We start from the raw sequence: 23,470 nt of genomic DNA, 5'->3' as shown, positions 1-23,470 counted from the left end.
ACCTCAGGGTCAGCGTGACATCTACGACCACGTGAGCACCACATTAGAGCCACCACCAGCACCACTTGACCACACGTCTACACGACCACTAGAGTCCTGCAACGTTCGCTTATAGCTGTTTATGTTTGACATACACGGATTTAGATCTACAAGCTTTGTCAAAGAACAACGTTTAGTCAAAGAACTTTTTCGTTTAAGTCAGAAAACATTTTGGTTTCAGTCAAACAAAACTGTTGTGTTTAAACCGTAACTTCGTTTTTTTTAGTCCTGTAACTACTTTTTTTTAGTCCAGTAACTACTTTTGTTTTTAGACCAGTAACTACTTTTGTTTTTAGTCCAGTAACTACTTTAGTTTTTAGACCAGTATCTACTATAGTTTTTAGACCAGTAACTATTTTAGTTTTTAGACCAGTAACTACCTTTGTAATTATTCCAGTGTCATGTTTCATGGTCAGCCCAGTAAAAAAAATTTCCCCACAGAAAAATCTTTAAAAAAAGTAAATTAAAAAAACACGTTAGTTCCAGAACTCTCCAGTGACCTACACCGGAAATGACGTCTTCGTTTTTTAACTGTCACGTGAGCTACAGTTGAACGGGAGCCACGTGACAGTGTCATTAAAACAAAAGATAGAGCTTGGAGCTGTGTCGTGTCAATATTTCCCCCACCCTGTTGTGTAAACATTGCTGGTTGGTCAACATCTCGTTCGGAGCTTTGTGTACATTTTCTGTGCTCTATGCCACTATGTGTTCAGATGACGCCTCATTTATGTTGTAAGATCCGGTAGATCAAAATAGACAAAAATGTGTTTGACTGACAAATTGATGGTCTGACATATTGATAGACTGACATATTGATAGACTGACATATTGATAGACTGACATATTGATAGACTGACATATTGATAGACTGACATATTGATAGACTGACATATTGATAGACTGACATACTGATTGAAAGATACATAAACTGTTAAATAAAAACAGATATCACTGTGTACATATTTCACCAGACAGAAGAATTTACAATTGTGTAACAAAGTTCGGGGGAGTGTGTGTGTGGGGGGAGGTGTGGGGGACAAATAAAAAAATTGTTTTAGTTCTGCCAGTGCATCGAATATATTCGAAAATAGACACATAGAAGAATATGCCAAAAAGACACACGCTTTTTAAAAAAAGACACACACACACATAGTTATACAAACATAGACACACAAAATAGACACATACATGGTTAAATAAGTTTATCTTTAAATACTCTCCCCAACAGTTGTATTTTCCGTGCTTACCCTCCCCCCCCCCAACGTTCCTTTTACTCCTTCCCCTCCTTCCCCCCCCCCCCCCCCCACCCCAATCGTGGACGAGGTTAAACTTATCTGTCGAGTGTCTGACGACGCCACGTCGAGTCACTGATAAACAAACAGAAAAAAAAAACATCACAGCCGCTCCTTTTTCTCTCTCTTTAATGAATAATTCAAGTGCCAAGTGATTTTAGTCCGATACTATCAACAACACGTCGGAAGTGAAGAAAACAAAATCGAAAGTAGCTTTTTTTTATTTTCACTCGAGCCTAGGGAAACAACAGGAACAGATCGTTGTGTTTGTGTTTGTCTATCTTGTGTTAAATATTTTATTCGGTTTAAGGGCAGTGAATCAAAGACTACACCTGGTTTGTGTACAATTCCGTTACCAGGTACCAGGTCTTATGTTTTGTTAGTTATTGTTACGTACCTTGTGATATACATATCTTAGTGATGTCCCTTGAATGTCTGGTCCCTGTGTAGTGTGTACGCTGTGTGTTACACCCAGCAGCTACTAAGAACAAGATCTGGTAATCAGATGTGTCGTCAGAGATTGTTCTCAATATGTCTAGTTCAGTGTTGATGTAAACTTGATGACGTCTGCTGGTGTGTTGAGTAATGTAACACCAGGCTGCCATTTTAAAACAAAAGAGCAACTTTGCTGTGTTGTTTTCGATGTCCTGAACCCTTATCCCGACCAAGCTAACAAAGCAGCTAACTTAAAAACTTAGTTGTCCAACATATAGTCGGTAATGGTTGGAGGGTTTAATATGCGTGGTTTAAGTTTAGTGTTTAGATTTTGGGACGATATTTCGAGTCGACCCTTTGAATCCCAGACAGAACGTCCCCCCCCCCCCCCCCCGGCGTGGCCTCAACCAACCGGCGGGCTTGTTGCATTGAGTTAAATATAAACTCAAAACAATAATATAAACAATCTCCTTTCAGTCGGTCAGGCCACGTACCACGTGCGCACAGTTTGGTGTGTCGTGGCCTAGCGCTAGAGAGAGTCCCGAGTTCGAATCCGGGTCCAAATCAGTGGGACGTCCACCCAACTCTGATCGGTACCTAATTCACGTTAGGTGAAACAAAGGCGGCTGGGCATTGTGCTGACCACACTATCCCTTCAAATGTCAAGCTTCTCTGCTGCAGTTAAACTCTACTTCATCTGCCCCATTGGGAAATGATGATAATTTAATCCAAGTGTATATGTTGTCCTAGGTTATTTATCCTGGAATATTTTGTCCATGGATATTTTGTCCATGGATATTTTGTCCATGGATATTTTGTCCATGTATATTTTGTCCATGGATATTTTGTCCATGGATATTTTGTCCATGGATTTTTGTCCATGGATATTTAACTCTGGAATATTTTGTCCCGTAGTATCTGTCTTGTCCCCTTTATAACTGAGCATGTCTAGAGGACTCAAACCGTGGTCCTAGGGGACATTGGTCGTTGTGTCTGACTGTAAGTGCTGACACAGCTTGATGCAACACATCGACCCCTTTTATACATAAAATCATTCTTATTAGTTCACATTACTAGAAAAAATATGTTGACAAACATATCATATCTCTGAGTAGACAATGTTTTCTGATTTCAGATACCAGCCAGTTTGTTACAGAAAAAAAATATTTTTGCTACAAGGGATTCTATCAGTGAAGGAATGTACACTTGCAACGATTGTACAATAGGCTTTAAAGGATTGGCTGGATGTAAATGATTAACTAGCCGTGTAAGATTGACTAGAGGTAAAGTGGGTGATGTACTGTAAAGACGGAAGCGAGGCAAGATTGAAAAGCTGAACTTTGCTTGACCGCTCCACACTTAGTGACCCAGATGGAAAGATCAGCTGACAGGGACACAAGATAGGAGGTTCAACTGACCAGGGTCAAACCACAACTGACCAGTCAACTCTAATATGAGGACCAACTGACCAGCTAGCACCAAACCATGGTGTAACTGACCAGCTAACACCCAACTGGCCAGCGGTGTGTGAAGATATCTCCTGAGTTAAAAACGTCCCAACAGGCAAGCCAATGGTTGCCAGATATTCACGCTGTTTAGATAATTTGGCGCGTTAATGACGTCATTAACATCCGCGTTTGACATCCGCTAGCTTCAAACTTTCGACTCAATGATAATCAAACCAGCGAATCCGAAATAATCGCAAAACAACTTTCGGAGCGCCGTTTATTCGGCAGTTCTGATTTAAAATAAAAATCAATGGTTTCTTTCATTGATAAAGAATTGATTCTTACATCATAATTTTTTTCCCTGCCTTTCTCGCGAATTCAAAATGCAAATGATCTGATTGGATTGTGAACCGGAAATGGGATGCACAGAGCTTCCATCTTCTCGGAATCTCCATTTGGCGGGAATTCCCCCGGCGTATATAAATTAATATTTAAAGAGCAGCGCGCCTGACAGAAGGCGGGAAAATGACACGCAGGCGTACAAAGGGGGCAGCAGCCGTGGCGGCTAGGCATCTAGACTGGACGCCCAAATGGGCGCTGCTGATTTATTTCCTGGTGTCGGCGCGGCAGTGTGTTCTGATGGGAGAGATGATGTATGATGAGCCGGGGTGTCTGTTTCCTGAGTACTTGCAGGTGAGTACCAGCCTGTTTCCTGAGTACTTACAGGTGAGTACCTGTTTCCTGAGTACTTACAGGTGAGTACCTGTCTGTTCACACAGCACTTGCAGGTGAGTACCAGTCTACTACCTGAGTACTTACAGGTGAGTACCTGTTTCCTGAGTACTTACAGGTGAGTACCTGTCTGTTCACACAGCACTTGCAGGTGAGTACCAGTCTACTACCTGAGTACTTACAGGTGAGTACCTGTTTCCAGAGTACTTACAGGTGAGTACCTGTCTGTTCACACAGCACTTGCAGGTGAGTACCAGTCTACTACCTGAGTACTTACAGGTGAGTACCTGTTTCCTGAGTACTTACAGGTGAGTACCATTCTGTTGACACAGTACTTACAGGTGAGTACCTGTCTATTACCTGAGTACTTACAGGTGAGTGCCAAGCTATTTCATGAGTTCTTACAGGTGTACTGCAAGGTGTTTTAAGAATACTTATAGGTAAATACCAGGTGATGATGCACCATTCAAGTTAGGTGACATCAAAGTGCAGTAAATGCACTCACACTTACATGCACTCACTCACATGACTACCTGTTGTGGAATATTCGGAGGGTGCATGAATCACTAAGTTTGTACTATTTACACACACACACACACACACACACACACACACACACACGGACACACAGGCACACATACATAGCGACTTAAGCTTCCTAAGCAGCTAATAAAAACTTTTTCATTTTGCAAACCTTGATCGAAAATGTCCCCCCCCCCCAACCACACACATACACACACACACGAACACACACAACACGTTATTAAAAAGCTATCAAGTATTGTGCTGTTACAATTTAGCTATAGCGGTTTTTTACCTTCGTTTAACTGACCAGCTGACCTCTGACCTGACCTGTGTTCCAGTCCACAGACCCAGGCTATGGGGACTGGACATGGAAATATTCTGGCAGCGTCCACGTGGGTCGTGTCCAGGGCGGGATGTACGTCATCTGCTCCAGCAAGGAGACGGACGAGGAGTCGTGTCCTGACAAGAGGATATGTGTCCGGCAGCACGGGTAGGTGGGGGGGGGGGGGGGGGAAGTGGGCTTGTAGGTCAGGCATGGGTAGGTGGGGGGGGGGGCTTGTAGGTCAGGCATGGGTAGGTGGGGGGGGGGGATGGTTGGCTTGTAGGTGTGGGCGTAGTGGGCTTGTAGGTGTGGGGGCGTAGTGGGCTTGTAGGTGTGGGCGTAGTGGGCTTGTAGGTGTGGGCGTAGTGGGCTTGTAGGTGTGGGCGTAGTGGGCTTGTACGTGTGGGCGTAGTGGGCTTGTAGGTGGGGGCGTAGTGGGTTTGTAGGTGGGGGCGTAGTGGGCTTGTAATTCAACATGGGTAGGTGGGGGGGTAGTGGGCTTGTAGAGGGGGGGGCGTAGTGGGCTTGTAGGTGGGGGGTAGTGGGCTTGTAGGTGGGGGCGTAGTGGGCTTGTAGGTGGGGGGTAGTGGGCTTGTAGGTGGGGGCGTAGTGGGCTTGTAGGTGTGGGCGTAGTGGGCTTGTAGGTGTGGGGGCGTAGTGGGCTTGTAGGTGTGGGCGTAGTGGGCTTGTAGGTGTGGGCGTAGTGGGCTTGTAGGTGTGGGCGTAGTGGGCTTGTACGTGTGGGCGTAGTGGGCTTGTAGGTGGGGGCGTAGTGGGTTTGTAGGTGGGGGCGTAGTGGGCTTGTAATTCAACATGGGTAGGTGGGGGGTAGTGGGCTTGTAGAGGGGGGGGCGTAGTGGGCTTGTAATTCAACATGGGTAGGTGGAAGAGCGTAGTTGGTGTTTGAGACGGTGGCCGGAAAGAACCGCAACGGAAAAAAGCGCAACGGAAAAAAGCGCAAAACAAAAAGCGCAACGGAAATAAGCGCACACGGAAAAAAGCGCAAAGAGAAAAAAAGCGCACACGGAAAAAAGCGCAAAGAGAAAAAAGCGCAAAGAGAAAAAAGCGCAAAAAGAAAAAAGCGCACACAGAAAAAAGCGCAAACAGAAAAAAGCGCACACGGAAAAAAGCGCAAAGAGAAAAAAGCGCACACGGAAAAAAGCGCAAAGAGAAAAAAGCGCAAAGAGAAAAAAGCGCAAAAAGAAAAAAGCGCACACAGAAAAAAGCGCAAACAGAAAAAAGCGCACACGGAAAAAAGCGCAAAGAGAAAAAAGCGCACACGGAAAAAAGCGCAAAGAGAAAAAAGCGCAAAGAGAAAAAAGCGCAAAAAGAAAAAAGCGCACACAGAAAAAAGCGCAAACAGAAAAAAGCGCAAACGGAAAAAAGCGCAAACAGAAAAAAGCGCAAACAGAAAAAAGCGCAAACGGAAAAAAGCGCAAACGGAAAAAAGCGCAAACAGAAAAAAGCGCAAACGGAAAAAAGCGCAAACAGAAAAAAGCGCACACAGAAAAAAGCGCAAACAGAAAAAAGCGCAAACGGAAAAAAGCGCAAACAGAAAAAAGCGCACACAGAAAAAAAGCGCAAACGGAAAAAAGCGCAAACAGAAAAATGCGCAACCAGAAAAAAACAACGAAAAATGTGCAAAATGGAAATTTAGCACAAATACCTATATCGACTAGATGACACATTTAAACATGACAGTTAGGGCTGCTATGAGAGTGTCGTGTTTGATCACGTGATTTACTACCATTTAAAGCGTACCACTAAATCTTATACAAAGATATATTTATTTTACAAAATCACTGCGCGGCAGCTCAAAACTACTGCGCGGCCGCGCAACCGCGCAGCTTAGAGGGAACACTGACCACTACCATGTTCATTCCCCTCACCACGATACAGGCAATAATCGCTTTACACAATGCCTATTATTTTCTTGGTCAATAATTATTCAACTACTATTCTCGTATATCCGCGTCATCTAACATGCATTCGTCATATCTCTCATATCTCTCGCAACAACATTCATTCGCACCAAAATAACAATTATGTATTTAATATTATTTCACATCATGACGCACTTACCTACCTACCTACTACCTACCTACCTACCCACCTACCCACTTACCCACCTACCCACTTACCCACCTACCCACCTACCCGCCTACCCACTTACCCACCTACCCACCGAAAAAGGATCGGCGAAGTTCGTTAGTTTCGTAAACTGTACTTTTTTAAAATTAAAATTCATTGACATCATTGACATATGTTACATATATGTTACATTTTGCGACAATCTTAATTAGTGCGTTGGGCTTGTATGAAAACTCACTTCGAACTAACTCAATTACATGCTATTTATTTTAACATTACACGGTAAGCGTCACCCAACTGTTGTGATGTGAGGTGAGGACAGGTTCGACAATAAACCAACACGAAAGTACGAAGGAGACATTGACTGCCTGTTAGAGAATGGACCCCCTAACTTTCCTAACCCCACCATTTATTATACCCTACCTAACCTCTAAATTTCTTGCGCTATATGTCACTTCCCTCCCAATCGTTCCTATTCTACAGAATTGTGTGTACTATATATTTACATTCTTTAATCTCAATATAACTAAAATAGACTATTGTTTGAAGGGTAATGAAAACATGTAAACATGCACTTTTACTCGTGTCCGCCCCCCCCCCCGAAAAATGTTGACCCCCCCCCCCTGAAAATCCCCTCCCCCCCCCCCCCCCTTAGCCCCTGAGAAAAAAGTCTGGAAGAAACACTGTATGTAGCCTATATAACAGAAGAGCTATGGTTGTTTATATCATTTTGCATTCGTCCGGTAAACCTTTCAGTAAAAAACCTTTAAAAACCTTCCAAAACCTTTTTATAAAGAAACAAAGAGAGATGAAGTTTTATAATAACATCAGGCTTTGACTTACACCTACTCCAATATCATCTACATTGTTAAACTGATTAATATGTAATGTAGGGCTCAACAGGATCAATGAACTAACCTTACGCCAAACCAGTTTGAAATTTCGAGTTTTGTAACACTGTTACTAAGCTAGCAAAATGGAAATGTGCATAATCTATATCATCTACACAAACACCCAACCACCTACCTAACTACCCACCCACACAATTACCCACATACCCACCTAACAACCTACCTACCCACCCACTCACCCACCTACCCATATGCACATGGTAGTGGTACGCTTTAAATGGTAGTAGATCACGTGATCAAACACGACACTCTTACAGCAGCCCTAAACAGTCATGTATAAATGTGTCATCTAGTCGATATAGGTATTTGTGCTAAATTTCCATTTTGCACATTTTTCGTTGTTTTTTTCTGGTTGCGCCATTTTTCTGTTTGCGCTTTTTTCCGTTTGCGCTTTTTTCTCTTTGCGCTTTTTTCTGTGTGCGCTTTTTTCTGTTTGCGCTTTTTTCCGTTGCGCTTTTTTTCTGTTTGCGCTTTTTTCCGTTTGCGCTTTTTTCCGTTTGCGCTTTTTTCTGTGTGCGCTTTTTTCTGTTTGCGCTTTTTTTCCGTTTGCGCTTTTTTCTGTTTGCGCTTTTTTCTGTGTGCGCTTTTTTCTTTTTGCGCTTTTTTTCTCTTTGCGCTTTTTCTCTTTGCGCTTTTTTCCGTGTGCGCTTTTTTCTCTTTGCGCTTTTTTCCGTGTGCGCTTTTTTCTGTTTGCGCTTTTTTCTGTGTGCGCTTTTTTCTTTTTGCGCTTTTTTCTCTTTGCGCTTTTTTCTCTTTGCGCTTTTTTTCCGTGTGCGTTTTTTTCTCTTTGCGCTTTTTTCCGTGTGCGCTTTTTTCTGTTTGCGCTTTTTTCTGTGTGCGCTTTTTTCTTTTTGCGCTTTTTTCTCTTTGCGCTTTTTTCTCTTTGCGCTTTTTTCCGTGTGCGCTTTTTTCTCTTTGCGCTTTTTTCCGTGTGCGCTTATTTCCGTTGCGCTTTTTGTTTTGCGCTTTTTTCCGTTGCGCTTTTTTTCCGTTGCGCTTCTTTCTGGGAACCAGAGGCAGGAATGTGTTCTAATGAGTAAATAGGGCTTGTAGGTCATGGGGCGTGCCATAATACAATAGTGTGGTTTGGGCGTTTTCTTTCTAAGAAAATAAAATCCATTGTTTACTTTTCAATAGAATTATAATGTCTACAATGTGACACTGATTGGCTGAAACATATCACATAACCCACCGGCTAACCTAACGGTCAATGAAATCCTTCTGTTTAGCCTGGCATGTAAGACATGTTTGACTAAATCTAAATCCCGTCTCCCCCCCCCCCCCCCCACCCAGACCTGACGTGTTCGTGGTCAAGCATGGAGAGGACGGTTTCCGGTACCAGTGTATCCACTTCATCAGCCGCAGCCCCACCGTCATCCAGCTGGAGCTGTCGGATACCATCGAGAACGTCACAGCCGTCTGTAGTCGTAAGTTCTACGTCTGTCTGTCTGTCTGTCTGTCTGTCTGTCTGTCTGTCTGTCTGTCTGTCTGTCTGTCTGTCTGTCTGTCTGTCTGTCTGTCTGTCTGTCTGTCTGTCTGTCCTGTCTGTCTGTCTGTCTGTCTGTCTGTCTGTCTGTCTGTCTGTCTGTCTGTCTGTCTGTCTGTCTGTCTGTCTGTCTGTCTGTCTGTCTGTCTGTCTGTCTGTCTGTCTGTCTGTCTGTCTGTCTGTCTGTCTGTCTGTCTGTCTGTCTGTCTGTCTGTCTGTCTGTCTGTCTGTCTGTCTGTCTGTCTGTCTGTCTGTCTGTCTGTCTGTCTGTCTGTCTGTCTGTCTGTCTGTCTGTCTGTCTGTCTGTCTGTCTGTCTGTCTGTCTGTCTGTCTGTCTGTCTGTCTGTCTGTCTGTCTGTCTGTCTGTCTGTCTGTCTGTCTGTCTGTCTGTCTGTCTGTCTGTCTGTCTGTCTGTCTGTCTGTCTGTCTGTCTGTCTGTCTGTCTGTCTGTCTGTCTGTCTGTCTGTCTGTCTGTCTGTCTGTCTGTCTGTCTGTCTGTCTGTCTGTCTGTCTGTCTGTCTGTCTGTCTGTCTGTCTGTCTGTCTGTCTGTCTGTCTGTCTGTCTGTCTGTCTGTCTGTCTGTCTGTCTGTCTGTCTGTCTGTCTGTCTGTCTGTCTGTCTGTCTGTCTGTCTGTCTGTCTGTCTGTCTGTCTGTCTGTCTGTCTGTCTGTCTGTCTGTCTGTCTGTCTGTCTGTCTGTCTGTCTGTCTGTCTGTCTGTCTGTCTGTCTGTCTGTCTGTCTGTCTGTCTGTCTGTCTGTCTGTCTGTCTGTCTGTCTGTCTGTCTGTCTGGTGCCGTAAGTTCTCCGGCTGTTTGTCTGTCTGGTTGTTTGTATGTTTGTTTGATAAGCATGTGTTAGTGTTTGTCTGTATGTCCGCTTGTATGCTTGTTATGGTGGCCTATGTAACGGTGGCCTGTGTATGTGTATCGGTCACCTATGTTTGTGTAATGGTGGCCTGTGTAATTGTGGCCTCTGTATGTGTATCGGTCACCTCTGTCTGTGTAATGGTGGCCAGTGTATGTGTAATGATGGCCTATGTAACGGCCTATGTAACGGTGGCCTGTGTAAGTGTAACGGTGGCCTGTGTGTGTGTAATGATGGGTAATAGTGGCCTGTGTGAGTGTGTGTGTATCGGTCACCTATGTCTGTGTAACGGTGGCCTGTGTGTGTGTATCGGTCACCTATGTCTGTGTAACGGTGGCCTGTGTGTGTGTATCGGTCACCTATGTCTGTGTAACGGTGGCCTGTGTGTGTGTATCGGTCACCTATGTCTATTTGATGGTCGTCTGTTTTATGGTGGTGCTGGATCTGATGAAAAATAAATGCAAGCGGCTTTCTATGTTGGGGGGAAGGTATGTAAATGACGCCCCGCTCTCTGTGGACGGTGGGGTGTGTCGGGTCGATTTTTATGGCTGTCGATTTAAAGCACAAAGTTAGTGTTACGTTTTTAGGTAAACATTTGTCGCTTTTTTTGTCCGGCGGGCTGTTTGTCTGTCTCCATTTTTTTTTTATTTTACCATGGAACTACACACATACCTTAATGAACCCCACATGGGACACACCCACAAAACCCAGCTTTTGAAACCCTTAACCTTTACCTTACTAAAACAAATCTTAAGTGTGATATTTAACCATCTACAGTTGAGAATAGTATCAAACACAACACTATCATTTTCTTAATATTACACAAACGTTGTAATGATGTGATCCGAAAAATATTCTTAATTTTAAGATTTTAAATTCTTCATTAAATATCTCTAGAGATTTTTTGGCTAAGAAAAAATATCCAATATTATCTAAAAACAATTATCCTGAAGATGGCTAAGAAAACTATCCAACTCTTGAACTGTTATCTGAAGATGGCTAAGAAAACTATCCAACATTTGAACTATTATCTGAAGATGTCACACTGATCTGGCTCTACACAAGTCAGTTCCAGCATTGGAACATGTTTTCCTGCAGGGACCTGACCACATCGTCCAGTGGCCGGCACTGACGTGTGACCATTAATATAGCCGGACACAGTCAAAATTGTCCAGATTCTAAGATCGATTCTTTAATCCGAAGGTGTCAGGTGGATTTTTGTACCTATAGGCTGTAGAATCGATTCCTACATTTGAAGTATAACAAACGTGAGCGATGGTTAATTAGTTTCGCATATCGATACCACATAACTGTGTTCCATTGCGAAAAATAATTGCGGATTAAAACGGCGCGATTGAAAAACTCGATAGTTTTTTAAGAGGGCTTTATGTCTTGTGGGGGAGGGGGGCATGGGAGATGTAGTTGGCTGAGTAATGACTTCTGCTAGAGTTGACAGAAATACTCTGGGCGGATGTGATTAATGAGAGATTTTACCCTGTGGCTGAAATCTGCAACTACTGCAGGCAACTGAAGAAGGGCGTCATAATAAGTCGGATATCATAACAAGTCAGATGTCAAACCAGAGGGGGGGGGGGGGGGGGGGGAAGGGGGGGGTACATATGTCCCTGGGCGCCGACCTTAGGGGGCGCCCAAAATGGGTTGTAAAAACAAATTAAAATGTCGTTTTAGCTGCATTTGTGCATTATAAATAGTTTTAGGGGGAGGGTGCTAATCGAAAGTTGGGGGGGGGGGGGTGCAAATTGAAAATTTGCTCCCAGGGGGGCGCCAAATTCAAAGTTGGTCCCCGGGCGCCGGGAAGGGTCGCTACGCCTCTGTGTCAAACATAGGTCAGAGGTCAAACATAGGTCAGATGTTGGACATAGGTCAGATGTGAAACATAGGTCAGATGTCGGTCATATGTCAGACATTTAGATGTAGGACACCAAACCAGATGTTTTTATTACACACATTATTCATAACGTGGCGAAAGCTAATTTGAGAGTATACGGATTCTTGTATTCACGCATACATACACATTGACACACATACGCAAACATGCGCATACACGCATACACATGTAGACATGTCTATATGCAGTCACATACGATTGCAAATGCATGCGCATTAATACATATAAAAATACATATTCATACAAGAATAAAAACTTGAACATTTATGGACACGCACATCCATCCAAAAAATACATACATATACAAACATACATATTAACATACATACATTCCTACTCTCATAGAATTGTATTCACACGTACACTATACACAAACACATACAAAATATAAAGTACATATCAAAATATCACTAAACATATGCAACTACACACCACAGCATCCATCACCAAACATCTGCAACTACACACCAAACAGCAGCAATTCAATTGTTTCCTACAACGATGCTGCATGCTGATATTTCAATAATCGATTGGCGCAGTTTATTTCGTTTTTACCAGCTTTTGTGTCTCATTTTTTTGTACGGTTAGAGAACGATTTCCTTACAATTAAAAGCTTTTCAGACTTAAAAAAAGAACCTTAACACCCCTATTTTTTGCAGGCAAAATGAACTTGCCAAACGTATGCTGACACCCCTATTTTGTTAACACAGGCAAAATGAACTGGCCAAACGTATGCTGACACCCCTATATTTTGTCTACATGCAACATGAACTGGCCAAACGTATGCTGACACCCCTATTTTTTGTAGGCAACATGAACTGGCCAAACATATGCTGACACCCCTATTTTTTGTCCACAGGCAACATGACACTGGACCACTCGCCGTGGATATCCGTCCGCTACTACAAGCAAGCAGTTGGGAACTGTCCATTTTCTGGGGGGTACAACTTCCATGAGATCCACGAGTTCACAAAAACCCACATTCTGCACAGGTTTGTACTTATTCTCATAGGTATGTGTACCTTCTGCACAGGTTTGTGTACCTTCTGCACAGGTTTGTACACATTCTCATAGGTATGTGTACCTACTGCACAGGTTTGTGTACCTTCTGCACAGGTTTGTACACATTCTCATGTGTGTGTAACATTCTCAAAGGCTTGTGTATATTATCATGTTTTGAACTCATTCAGCAAAGGTTTTCGCTCGTACACTCCATGTACACGTGTGTTCACACCCTTTGCGTACATCAAGCATGCACTTACTGCGTACATCTAGCATGTATTATTCTCCGCACATCTCCCATGTACTCATTGCGTACATCTCAAACCATCTTAATTATGCATTAATTATTTATATTCTCTTGAAAGTTTTCTTGAATTTTTTGTCTCAACTATTCCAAAATATTTTTCTAAGTTATTATAGAATTACAACTTTGTTATACCCTTTTAAACACTCACTCCCCCCTCCCCCTTTCTCACAAAACCGTTCCCAACACATTCTAATTTCTGGATGCAGTATTAATCCCTCTAATCTCTTTTAATACGATTGCTGTGATAAGGAGATCCTTTAATCCCTTTCGGACATTTTGACACACTCCCGTTTACAGATATCGATGTGGAGTTTTTTCTCATTATTCTGGTGGCAGATGTTGGTGATGTTGTAAATACAGTTTTTGTTGTCGTTGGTTTATTGGCAGATGTTGGTGATGTAAATACAGTTTTTGTTGTCGTTGGTTTGTTGGCAGATGTTGGTGATGTTGTCGTTGGTTTGGTGGCAGATGTTGGCGATGTTGTCGTTGGTTTGGTGGCAGATGTTGATAATGTTGTTGAGAATACAGTTTTGTTGTCATTGGTCTGGTGGCAGATGTTAGTGATGTTGTCGTTGGTTTGGTGGTTTTTGTTGATGTTGTGTAAAGTCAGTTTTTTTGTTGTCCTCAGAGTGGCAAGTTTTGTTGTCGTTTTTCTAGTTAACAATTGTGGCGTCTTGGTAGTTGCATTGTTTCTGGTTGCCGTTTCTTCTAGTTACAGCATCGTTGTTGTTCTACTTGCAGTTTCGGATGTTGTTATACTAGTATCAGTTTCTGCTGATGTCGTTCTTGCAGTAGTTTTAAAATATGTTCAATGTACCATAGGATCTCACCACCATATTTTATCTTCAACTAAAACTCCTCTAGACACCAAACGTTTTTATTGGACTGTGTTGTAAAGACACCAAGAAATTCACTATTCCAGCATCAGACACAACCTCTTCATTTTAAAACTGAGAATATATTTTTTAAAATGTTAATTAGGTTTTTAAATTATTTATTTTTTGTACCTTATCTTTCTTATAAAATCTTAATTCGTGAAAATAAATGTAAATCGTTATTCTTGTATAAAAAAAATTCCATTTAAATGTTGAATTCTGATATCGTTAAGTCTGGCTAGAAATGTTATCAATAATTTTTAATTGAACTCGCTTCAGCACAATCACTGATCAAATTGTATCGATGACATCAATAAATGACGCAGGTTTATTCTCCGCTGCTTAGCTGATGGGCTAAGAACGATAACTCTACACGTCAGGGTGAAAAGGGACACAACTAGAGATTAAGATGAAAATTTTCCTAAATAAATTTGAAAGATCCTATAATGAGAAGCGTCTTAGAAAATTATATCTTAAATAAGATAGATCTATAACGCGTAAGTTTAATGAGTTCTGATGGTATCGATAATTGGAATCGGAACTCCATCCACGAGCAGATGAGGCTCGATAGCTGGGGACAGCATCTCTTCTAGGAGAGACGACTTCAAAATCAAACGACTGCTGCCTTGTAGTTTGTTCTTGGTTGGACAAGGGCTACGGAAGTAAATCCATAAAGACTTAAACAAACAAACTAAAAATGCTCTGAGCACTTTTTGTGCGTCGTTTTCCGTTACGCATCTTTCCGGTCAACATGTCTGCATAAGTTCACATCGCCTGCATGAACATATCTTTACTTTCAGGAACAACTCCCAGTGCATGAGGCACCCCCACCGTGCCGACGCCCCTGTGAGGGTGGAGAGCGACTGTGTAGAGAGGGAGGGGATGTACCTCCACTTCGGCAACCGGAACTGCATCCCCCACGACAGCTACTTCACCCAGAGCCAGCGGTTGGTGTGTATGGCGTGGTGGGAGAGGGACGGTTACGGCTTCGTCTTGCTCAGGAAGGAGCACGACCGCGCCTTCTACTGCATGCGGGTGGGCTTCAGGAAGTTTGAGGTGGGTGTCTGTGGGGGTGGTGTGGGGGCGGGGTGGCCACGTTGTGTGAGTGTTGCTGTCCCTGTTGTGTGAGTGTGGTTGTCGTGGTATTTTGGTTCTCGTTGTCCGGATTGTGTGTGTACGTCTGTGTGTCTGTGTGTGTGTGTCTCTGTGTGTTTGTGTGTGTGTAGTTGTCCGGATTATTTGTGTGTCTGGTTGTCCGGGTTGTGCGGGGTTGGTTTAGTCTGTATTGCGTGGGTGTCATTTTGGCGTGCCAATGTGCTAATTTCCTGGCCGTATTCAAGTGATTTTGTGTCTGTTGTCCTTTAAATTTCAACATGTACTAAAATATTTAGCAAAACCTCACTAAAATGAAACCCCTACATATTTTAAAAGCGTAATACTGTACACAGGATAATGTGGAAAAAACTGCTGACTAGGGAAAATACAAATGCTAATGTGTTGTTATGGAAACGTTTTTCGCCTCTAAACGCGGACCATAATGCCTTTTAGCCAAAATTCGATTGTGTTCTCATTTACATTTAAAATATAGACTTTATCGGCGATATCGCTCGTAATGGAATTCTCCTTAGTTCTGTAGACTTGTGTACAGATATCCACAACACGGTATCCTGTTATACAAGATGTCTTATCCACTTTATCCATTACCCTGACAGGCTACTCATATCATGGATTCCCCACTTTAGACAGGTTATGCTTGTCGTGTTGTCCTATAAATTGACGGGTTACCAATATAACAATAACCACATCTAGCTATCTCATATAGGTTACCCACATTATGGTCCCATATATTGACAGGTTACCCACATTATGTCCCATATATTGACATTTTACCCACATTATGTCCCATATATTGACAGGTTACCCACATTGTGCCCCATATATTGACAGGTTACCCACATTATGTCCCATATATTGACAGGTTACCCACATTATGTCCCATATATTGACAGGTTACCCACATTATGTCCCATATATTGAGAGGTAACCCACATCTTGTCCACTATATTGACAGGTTACCCACATTACCCTATTCCTGGACTGGGAGTGCTACCGGGTGACTGACCTGAGTGACCCTGGGGGTAGGAACAGGCTGCCCTACTCTACCGCCTACGTCATCTTCAACAACTCGCAGAAGAAAATCATCACCAACGTCTGCGACAAGGATTTCAAAGACTGTAGGTATGACGTCATACTAAAGTTCACACGATATACATTAGTCTGAACGCGCCGTTAATGCCAGAATTTCAAAAATCTACAAACTATTTATGTTTGTTTGTACTAGTAGTTTGCTGTGAAGGTGTTAAAAGTTAGTTTTAATGTTGCTAAAGTTGCCATACTCACACATACACATACATACACACACACATACCGCCCGTCCATGTAAACTAATGTTAGAACGTCAATTTTATATGTAATGTAAAAAGTTAGGGTGAGATTCTGCTGTAAAGAAATTGTATCAACTTGCCTCAAAATATTGAAATTATCTATAGATGCGTTAAAAATTACACTTTAGATATAAGAATGTTATGAGAATGTTATAAGAATGTTATAAATGTACCTATAAATTAGTGAATATTGGCTATTAGTGAATCTGCTATAATGATATAGCCTGTAGCACGATGGTGTAACGATGTTGAAGCCAGTAGCACAGTGCTACAATGATGATGTGGCCAGTAGCACGGTATTGTAGTGATGTAGCCAATAGCACGGTATTGTAGCGATGTAGCCAGTAGCACGGTATTGTAGCGATGTAGCCAGTAGCACAATGCTATGATGATGTAGCCAGTAGCACGGTATTGTAGCGATGTAGCCAGTAACACGGTATTGTAGCGATGTAGCCAGTAGCACGGTATTGTAGCGATGTAGCCAGTAACACGGTATTGTAGCGATGTAGCCAGTAGGAGCCCAGAGTTGTAACGCCAACCACCAAGTCCCCTCCCCTCTACAGCTTCCACAGAGGCCCATGTCACGACGGCACCTGCTACAGGTCCTGTCACCAGTGCCTCAACCAGACAGGTGCCGCCTGCGAGTTTGACAAGGACGTGCGTCACACCTGGACCCTGAGGGGACCGTACGGCGCCACCTCCAACATGACGGTCAGTGCTCATTTTTACGACTCAGCTCAATTCATGCCCGGTTCATCGCGTGCACATGTTAAAAATATTTTGTCACGCTATAAAAATTATGTCTAACAATACATTAACTATTTACATAATAAAACAATAGTTCTTTTAAAAAATATCCTTTACCTTTTAATTCTATTTAGCAAAAAAAAAAAAAAAAAAAAGTTCCTCCTTCACAATGTATGTTTTAAAATTGGTCATTCGTTATCAAAAAGTTAATTTGAAGTTTTCAAATAAAATAAAATTATTTGAGAGCTTTATTTATTTTTAAAAAGGCTTTTATCTGCTTATTTTAATGACGTTAAAATCAAGCAACGCTTTTTTTAAAATAAATCAAGGGAGCGAACTCATCTCTTAAAGGGAGACCTTTTAGTTAATTATATCCCCCCCCCCCTCCCCTTTACACTTCCAGCTTCTAATTATTTATTTATTTTTAAACAAATTAGGTAAAAAATGTTTTCTCCCTTTGTTTAGATTCATCAGAACTCGCTACGTCACCCCTCATTAGGATTATTGCAATGCGTCACCTTTGACCCTCGGTATAAAGTGGCACTGCGAGCCATACTGTGGGGAACGTATCAGGTAAGGCTTGATGACTTGCCTAATTAGCTAAGACACATTGCCATACTAATTTGTATAGTTAACACGACAGCTAAGTAATGTACACAATCATACATCTTTGCTAATCCTCTAGCCAAAATTTCCTCAGCGATAGTTCTCTAGATACAACCTTCTCTCTGTTTCTCCCAGTAAGGCCGCTATCCTGGTTACGCCCCCCCCCCCCCATCTCTGTCTCTCTCCTCCCTCAAAACAGCTGCTATCCTCACTAACCCCCCCCCCTCCCTCCCTCTTGTATCCCGTAGAACGGCTGCTATCCTCACTACCCCCCCCCCCTCTCTTGTATCCCGTAGAACGGCTGCTATCCTTACTACCCCCCCACCAACCCCCACCCTCTTGTCTCCCGTAGAACGGCTGCTATCCTCACTAACACCCCCTTCACTAACTCCCCTCCCCTCACTAACCCCCCCCCTCACTAACCCCCCTCTTGTCTCCCGTAGAACGGCTGCTATCCTCACTAACACCCCCCCCTCACTAACACCCCTCCCTCTTGTACCCCCTAGAACGGCTGCTACCCCCGCTTCCTGTGCATGTACTACGACACCCCCTCCGCCCACATCATGAGGTACCGTCTGAGCAACATCCAGCAGTGGCCCCTGACCTTGACCGACGAGGGTATCTGTAACGAGACCAACTTCGTCATACAGCCTGACTTCAATGACCCAAAGGACAGGTACAAGGACAAGTAAGTGCTCAGCCTGACCCAAAGGACAGGTACAAGGACAAGTAAGTGCTCAGCCTGACCCAAAATACAGGCACAAGGACAAGTAAGTGCTCAGCCTGATCCAAAGGACAGGTACAAGGACAAGTAAGTGCTCAGCCTGACCCAAAGGACAGGTACAAGGACAAGTAAGTGCTCAGCCTGATCCAAAATACAGGTACAAGGACAAGTAAGTGCTCAGCCTTATCCAAAGGACAGGTACAAGGACAAGTAAGTGCTCAGCCTGATCCAAAGGACAGGTACAAGGACAAGTAAGTGCTCAGCCTGATCCAAAATACAGGTACAAGGACAAGTAAGTCTCAGCCTGACCCAAAATACAGGTACAAGGACAAGTAAGTGCTCAGCCTGATCCAAAGGACAGGTACAAGGACAAGTAAGTGCTCAGCCTGATCCAAAATACAGGTACAAGGACAAAGAAGTCTCAGCCTGGCCCAAAATACAGGTACAAGGACAAGTAAGTGCTCAGCCTGATCCAAAGGACAGGTACAAGGACAAGTAAGTGCTCAGCCTGATCCAAAATACAGGTACAAGGACAAGTAAGTGCTCAGCCTGATCCAAAGGACAGGTACAAGGACAAGTAAGTGCTCAATGACCCAAAGGACAGGTACAAGGACAAGTAAGTGCTCAGCCTGATCCAAAGGACAGGTACAAGGACAAGTAAGTGCTCAGCCTGACCCAAAGGACAGGTACAAGGACAAGTAAGTGCTCAGCCTGATCCAAAGGACAGGTACAAGGACAAGTAAGTGCTCAATGACCCAAAGGACAGGTACAAGGACAAGTAAGTGCTCAATGACCCAAAGGACAGGTACAAGGACAAGTAAGTGCTCAGCCTGATCCAAAGGACAGGTACAAGGACAAGTAAGTGCTCAATGACCCAAAGGACAGGTACAAGGACAAGTAAGTGCTCAATGACCCAAAGGACAGGTACAAGGACAAGTAAGTGCTCAATGACCCGAAGGACAGGTACAAGGACAAGTAAGTGCTCAGCCTGATCCAAATGACAGGTACAAGGACAAGTAAGTGCTCAATGGCCCAAAGGACAGGTACAAGGACAAGTAAGTGCTCAGCCTGATCCAAAGGACAGGTACAAGGACAAGTAAGTGCTCAATGACCCAAAGGACAGGTACAAGGACAAGTAAGTGCTCAATGACCCAAAGGACAGGTACAAGGACAAGTAAGTGCTCAGCCTGATCCAAAGGACAGGTACAAGGACAAGTAAGTGCTCAATGACCCAAAGGACAGGTACAAGGACAAGTAAGTGCTCAATGACCCAAAGGACAGGTACAAGGACAAGTAAGTGCTCAATGACCCGAAGGACAGGTACAAGGACAAGTAAGTGCTCAGCCTGATCCAAATGACAGGTACAAGGACAAGTAAGTGCTCAGCCTGACCCTAAGGACAGGTACAAGGACAAGTAAGTGCTCAGCCTGATCCAAAGGACAGGTACAAGGACAAGTAAGTGCTCAGCCTGATCCAAAGGACAGGTACAAGGACAAGTAAGTGCTCAGCCTGATCCAAAGGACAGGTACAAGGACAAGTAAGTGCTCAGCCTGATCCAAAGGACAGGTACAAGGACAAGTAAGTGCTCAGCCTGATCCAAAGGACAGGTACAAGGACAAGTAAGTGCTCAGCCTGATCCAAAGGACAGGTATTAGGACAAGTAAGTGCTCAGCCTGATCCAAAGGACAGGTACAAGGACAAGTAAGTGCTCAGCCTGATCCAAAGGACAGGTCCAAGGACAAGTAAGTGCTCAGCCTGACCCAAAATACAGGTACAAGGACAAGTAAGTGCTCAATGGCCCAAAGGACAGGTACAAGGACAAGTAAGTGCTCAGCCTGATCCAAAGGACAGGTACAAGGACAAGTAAGTGCTCAGCCTGATCCAAAGGACAGGTACAAGGACAAGTAAGTGCTCAGCCTGATCCAAAGGACAGGTACAAGGACAAGTAAGTGCTCAGCCTGATCCAAAATACAGGTACAAGGACAAGTAAGTGCTCAGCCTGATCCAAAGGACAGGTACAAGGACAAGTAAGTGCTCAGCCTGATCCAAAATACAGGTACAAGGACAAGTAAGTGCTCAGCCTGATCCAAAGGACAGGTACAAGGACAAGTAAGTGCTCAGCCTGATCCAAAGGACAGGTACAAGGACAAGTAAGTGCTCAATGACCCAAAGGACAGGTACAAGGACAAGTAAGTGCTCAGCCTGATCCAAAGGACAGGTACAAGGACAAGTAAGTGCTCAGCCTGATCCAAAGGACAGGTACAAGGACAAGTAAGTGCTCAGCCTGATCCAAAGGACAGGTACAAGGACAAGTAAGTGCTCAATGACCCAAAGGACAGGTACAAGGACAAGTAAGTGCTCAGCCTGATCCAAAGGACAGGTACAAGGACAAGTAAGTGCTCAGCCTGATCCAAAATACAGGTACAAGGACAAGTAAGTGCTCAATGACCCAAAGGACAGGTACAAGGACAAGTAAGTGCTCAGCCTGATCCAAAGGACAGGTACAAGGACAAGTAAGTGCTCAGCCTGATCCAAAGGACAGGTACAAGGACAAGTAAGTGCTCAGCCTGATCCAAAGGACAGGTACAAGGACAAGTAAGTGCTCAGCCTGACCCAAAAGACAGGTACAAGGACAAGTAAGTGCTCAGCCTGATCCAAAGGACAGGTACAAGGACAAGTAAGTGCTCAGCCTGATCCAAAGGACAGGTACAAGGACAAGTAAGTGCTCAGCCTGATCCAAAGGACAGGTACAAGGACAAGTAAGTGCTCAGCCTGATCCAAAGGACAGGTACAAGGACAAGTAAGTGCTCAGCCTGATCCAAAGGACAGGTACAAGGACAAGTAAGTGCTCAGCCTGATCCAAAGGACAGGTACAAGGACAAGTAAGTGCTCAGCCTGATCCAAAGGACAGGTACAAGGACAAGTAAGTGCTCAGCCTGATCCAAAGGACAGGTACAAGGACAAGTAAGTGCTCAGCCTGATCCAAAAGACAGGTCCAAGGACAAGTAAGTGCTCAGCATGATTGGCAGCATCATTGCTAGTGAATCATGCAGTGGTCAACCCTCTGTCAGTAAATGATTCAGTGGTCAGCCCTTTGTTAGTGAATGATTCTGTGGTCATTGAGCTGTTTATCCATGTTAGGCTTAGAACCTTAAATACTATAAAGATGTTCAGTGGCGTCGCTAGGGGGTGTCACCCTGTGCGGGAGATCATGGTCACCACCTACCGCACCCCTTGTGACGCCCCTGTATGTGTTAAACCTTTGTTTAGTTGTCTGTTGCTAAAAACCTAGTCATCAATAACCAACAAATAATTATCTAAACTCCCCCCCCCCACAATTATATCCTGTAGACCCTGGGATGTCGCCGTCAAGTCACGTGGTCACCTCAAGAGAATGTCCTGCATCTTTCCCAGCGAGCTGCCAACAAGTGCCTCGTTTGTAGACCAATACAACAAGTCTGGCTGTCTGATATTTAAGTAAGTGGTCAAGTTCTGATGTCTGATATTTAAGTAAGTGGTCAAGTTCTGATGTCTGATATTTAAGTAAGTGGTCAAGTTCTGATGTCTGATATTTAAGTAAGTGGTCAAGTCGACTGTCTCATATGAAACAAATTGACCATGATTTATTTCTGCTACAGGTCGGAGGCTACTCCCAAGAGTATCACACTGGTCAGCCTACCTCCAGCCACTGACCTGGAACTTCCTGTGCCAGACTACGATGACGCCACCTACCAGCTGGAATATTTCCACTGCGTGGCGGCCATGACCTACATCAACAGCTTCAAGTCGGTCATCACCGTGACGGCAGGTACGCCCAACTTCCGGTCTATACCTCTAGTTTAAAGTAACAAACAAAATGGATATGTTTTGTTGTCTATATCGCCAACAGTTAGCCAAAACATCAGCTTAGCTGGCGTGCAATACAACATCAATAATCTAAACGAAACATTTTTGTCTTTGTAACATTTAGAATCTATGCTACACCATTTATCTTATATAACTTTTAAAATCTCCAATAGACCAATTGTCTTTACAACTTTTCAAATCTCCTCTAGATCATTTATCGTAAATAACTTTTATAAATCTCCCCTAGACCAGTTTGTCTTAAATAACTTTTCAAACCTCCCCTTGAACTTTTCAAATCTCCCAAAAATCATGTATCTTGTACAACTTTTCAAATATCCCCTACACCATGTATCTTGTAAAACTTTTCAAACCTCCCCTAGACCAACATCTTTGGTTTCTATCTTACAGACAATACCTCAGAGGTTCTGTGTTGGATGATCAAAGACCACAGTACCCTGATCGTGGTGAGTACCTCCTCTTGCAACAAGGAGACCGCTGAGGGCATCCTCAGGGGGGAGGAGAGGTACCTGCCCCACCTCAAGTGGAGGCTGGATCTAAACACAGCGGGACCGGAAGTCAGTGCACGCTGTACCAAGATCTACGACCATAACGAGAACAGATGGAAGGAGAAACTAATCGAGAAGATCGAACATATAGTGCACAGTACCGTCAACATACGAAACTGTGGGACAGTCCTGTCTAGTCCAGTCCTCGTCATTTGCTTTCTATTCATGCTGTTAACATAGGGTTAAATAAAACTTTTTATGAAATATTTCGATGAAAGTAACTTTCACTAGCCAAGGGAGATGACTCAAATTAATTTTGATGAACACAAGTTGTGTACCATGGGTGGAGCGCTCTACGC

At 43.5% G+C, this 23,470-nt stretch overlaps 1 protein-coding gene across 1 annotated transcript; it reads left to right on the top strand.

The window, feature by feature from the left end:
- Positions 1-3,190: 3,190 nt before the first annotated feature.
- Positions 3,191-23,351, top strand: LOC131951963 (uncharacterized). The gene is made up of 12 exons (XM_059314433.1): positions 3,191-3,907; positions 4,810-4,961; positions 9,089-9,222; positions 12,914-13,046; positions 15,039-15,294; positions 16,310-16,476; positions 17,246-17,393; positions 17,895-18,002; positions 18,542-18,723; positions 22,111-22,236; positions 22,398-22,567; positions 23,014-23,351. The coding sequence occupies exons 1-12, from the start codon at positions 3,740-3,742 to the stop codon at positions 23,349-23,351; spliced, it is 2,082 nt and encodes a 693-aa protein (XP_059170416.1). The 5' UTR covers positions 3,191-3,739.
- Positions 23,352-23,470: the final 119 nt, after the last annotated feature.

This window comes from Physella acuta, unplaced genomic scaffold (genome assembly GCF_028476545.2).
Source record: "Physella acuta isolate Inbredline_101_S28 unplaced genomic scaffold, ASM2847654v3 ptg000841l, whole genome shotgun sequence".
NCBI classification, from domain to species: Eukaryota; Metazoa; Mollusca; class Gastropoda; family Physidae; genus Physella; species Physella acuta.
This window is presented reverse-complemented; position numbering and strand designations above follow the sequence as displayed.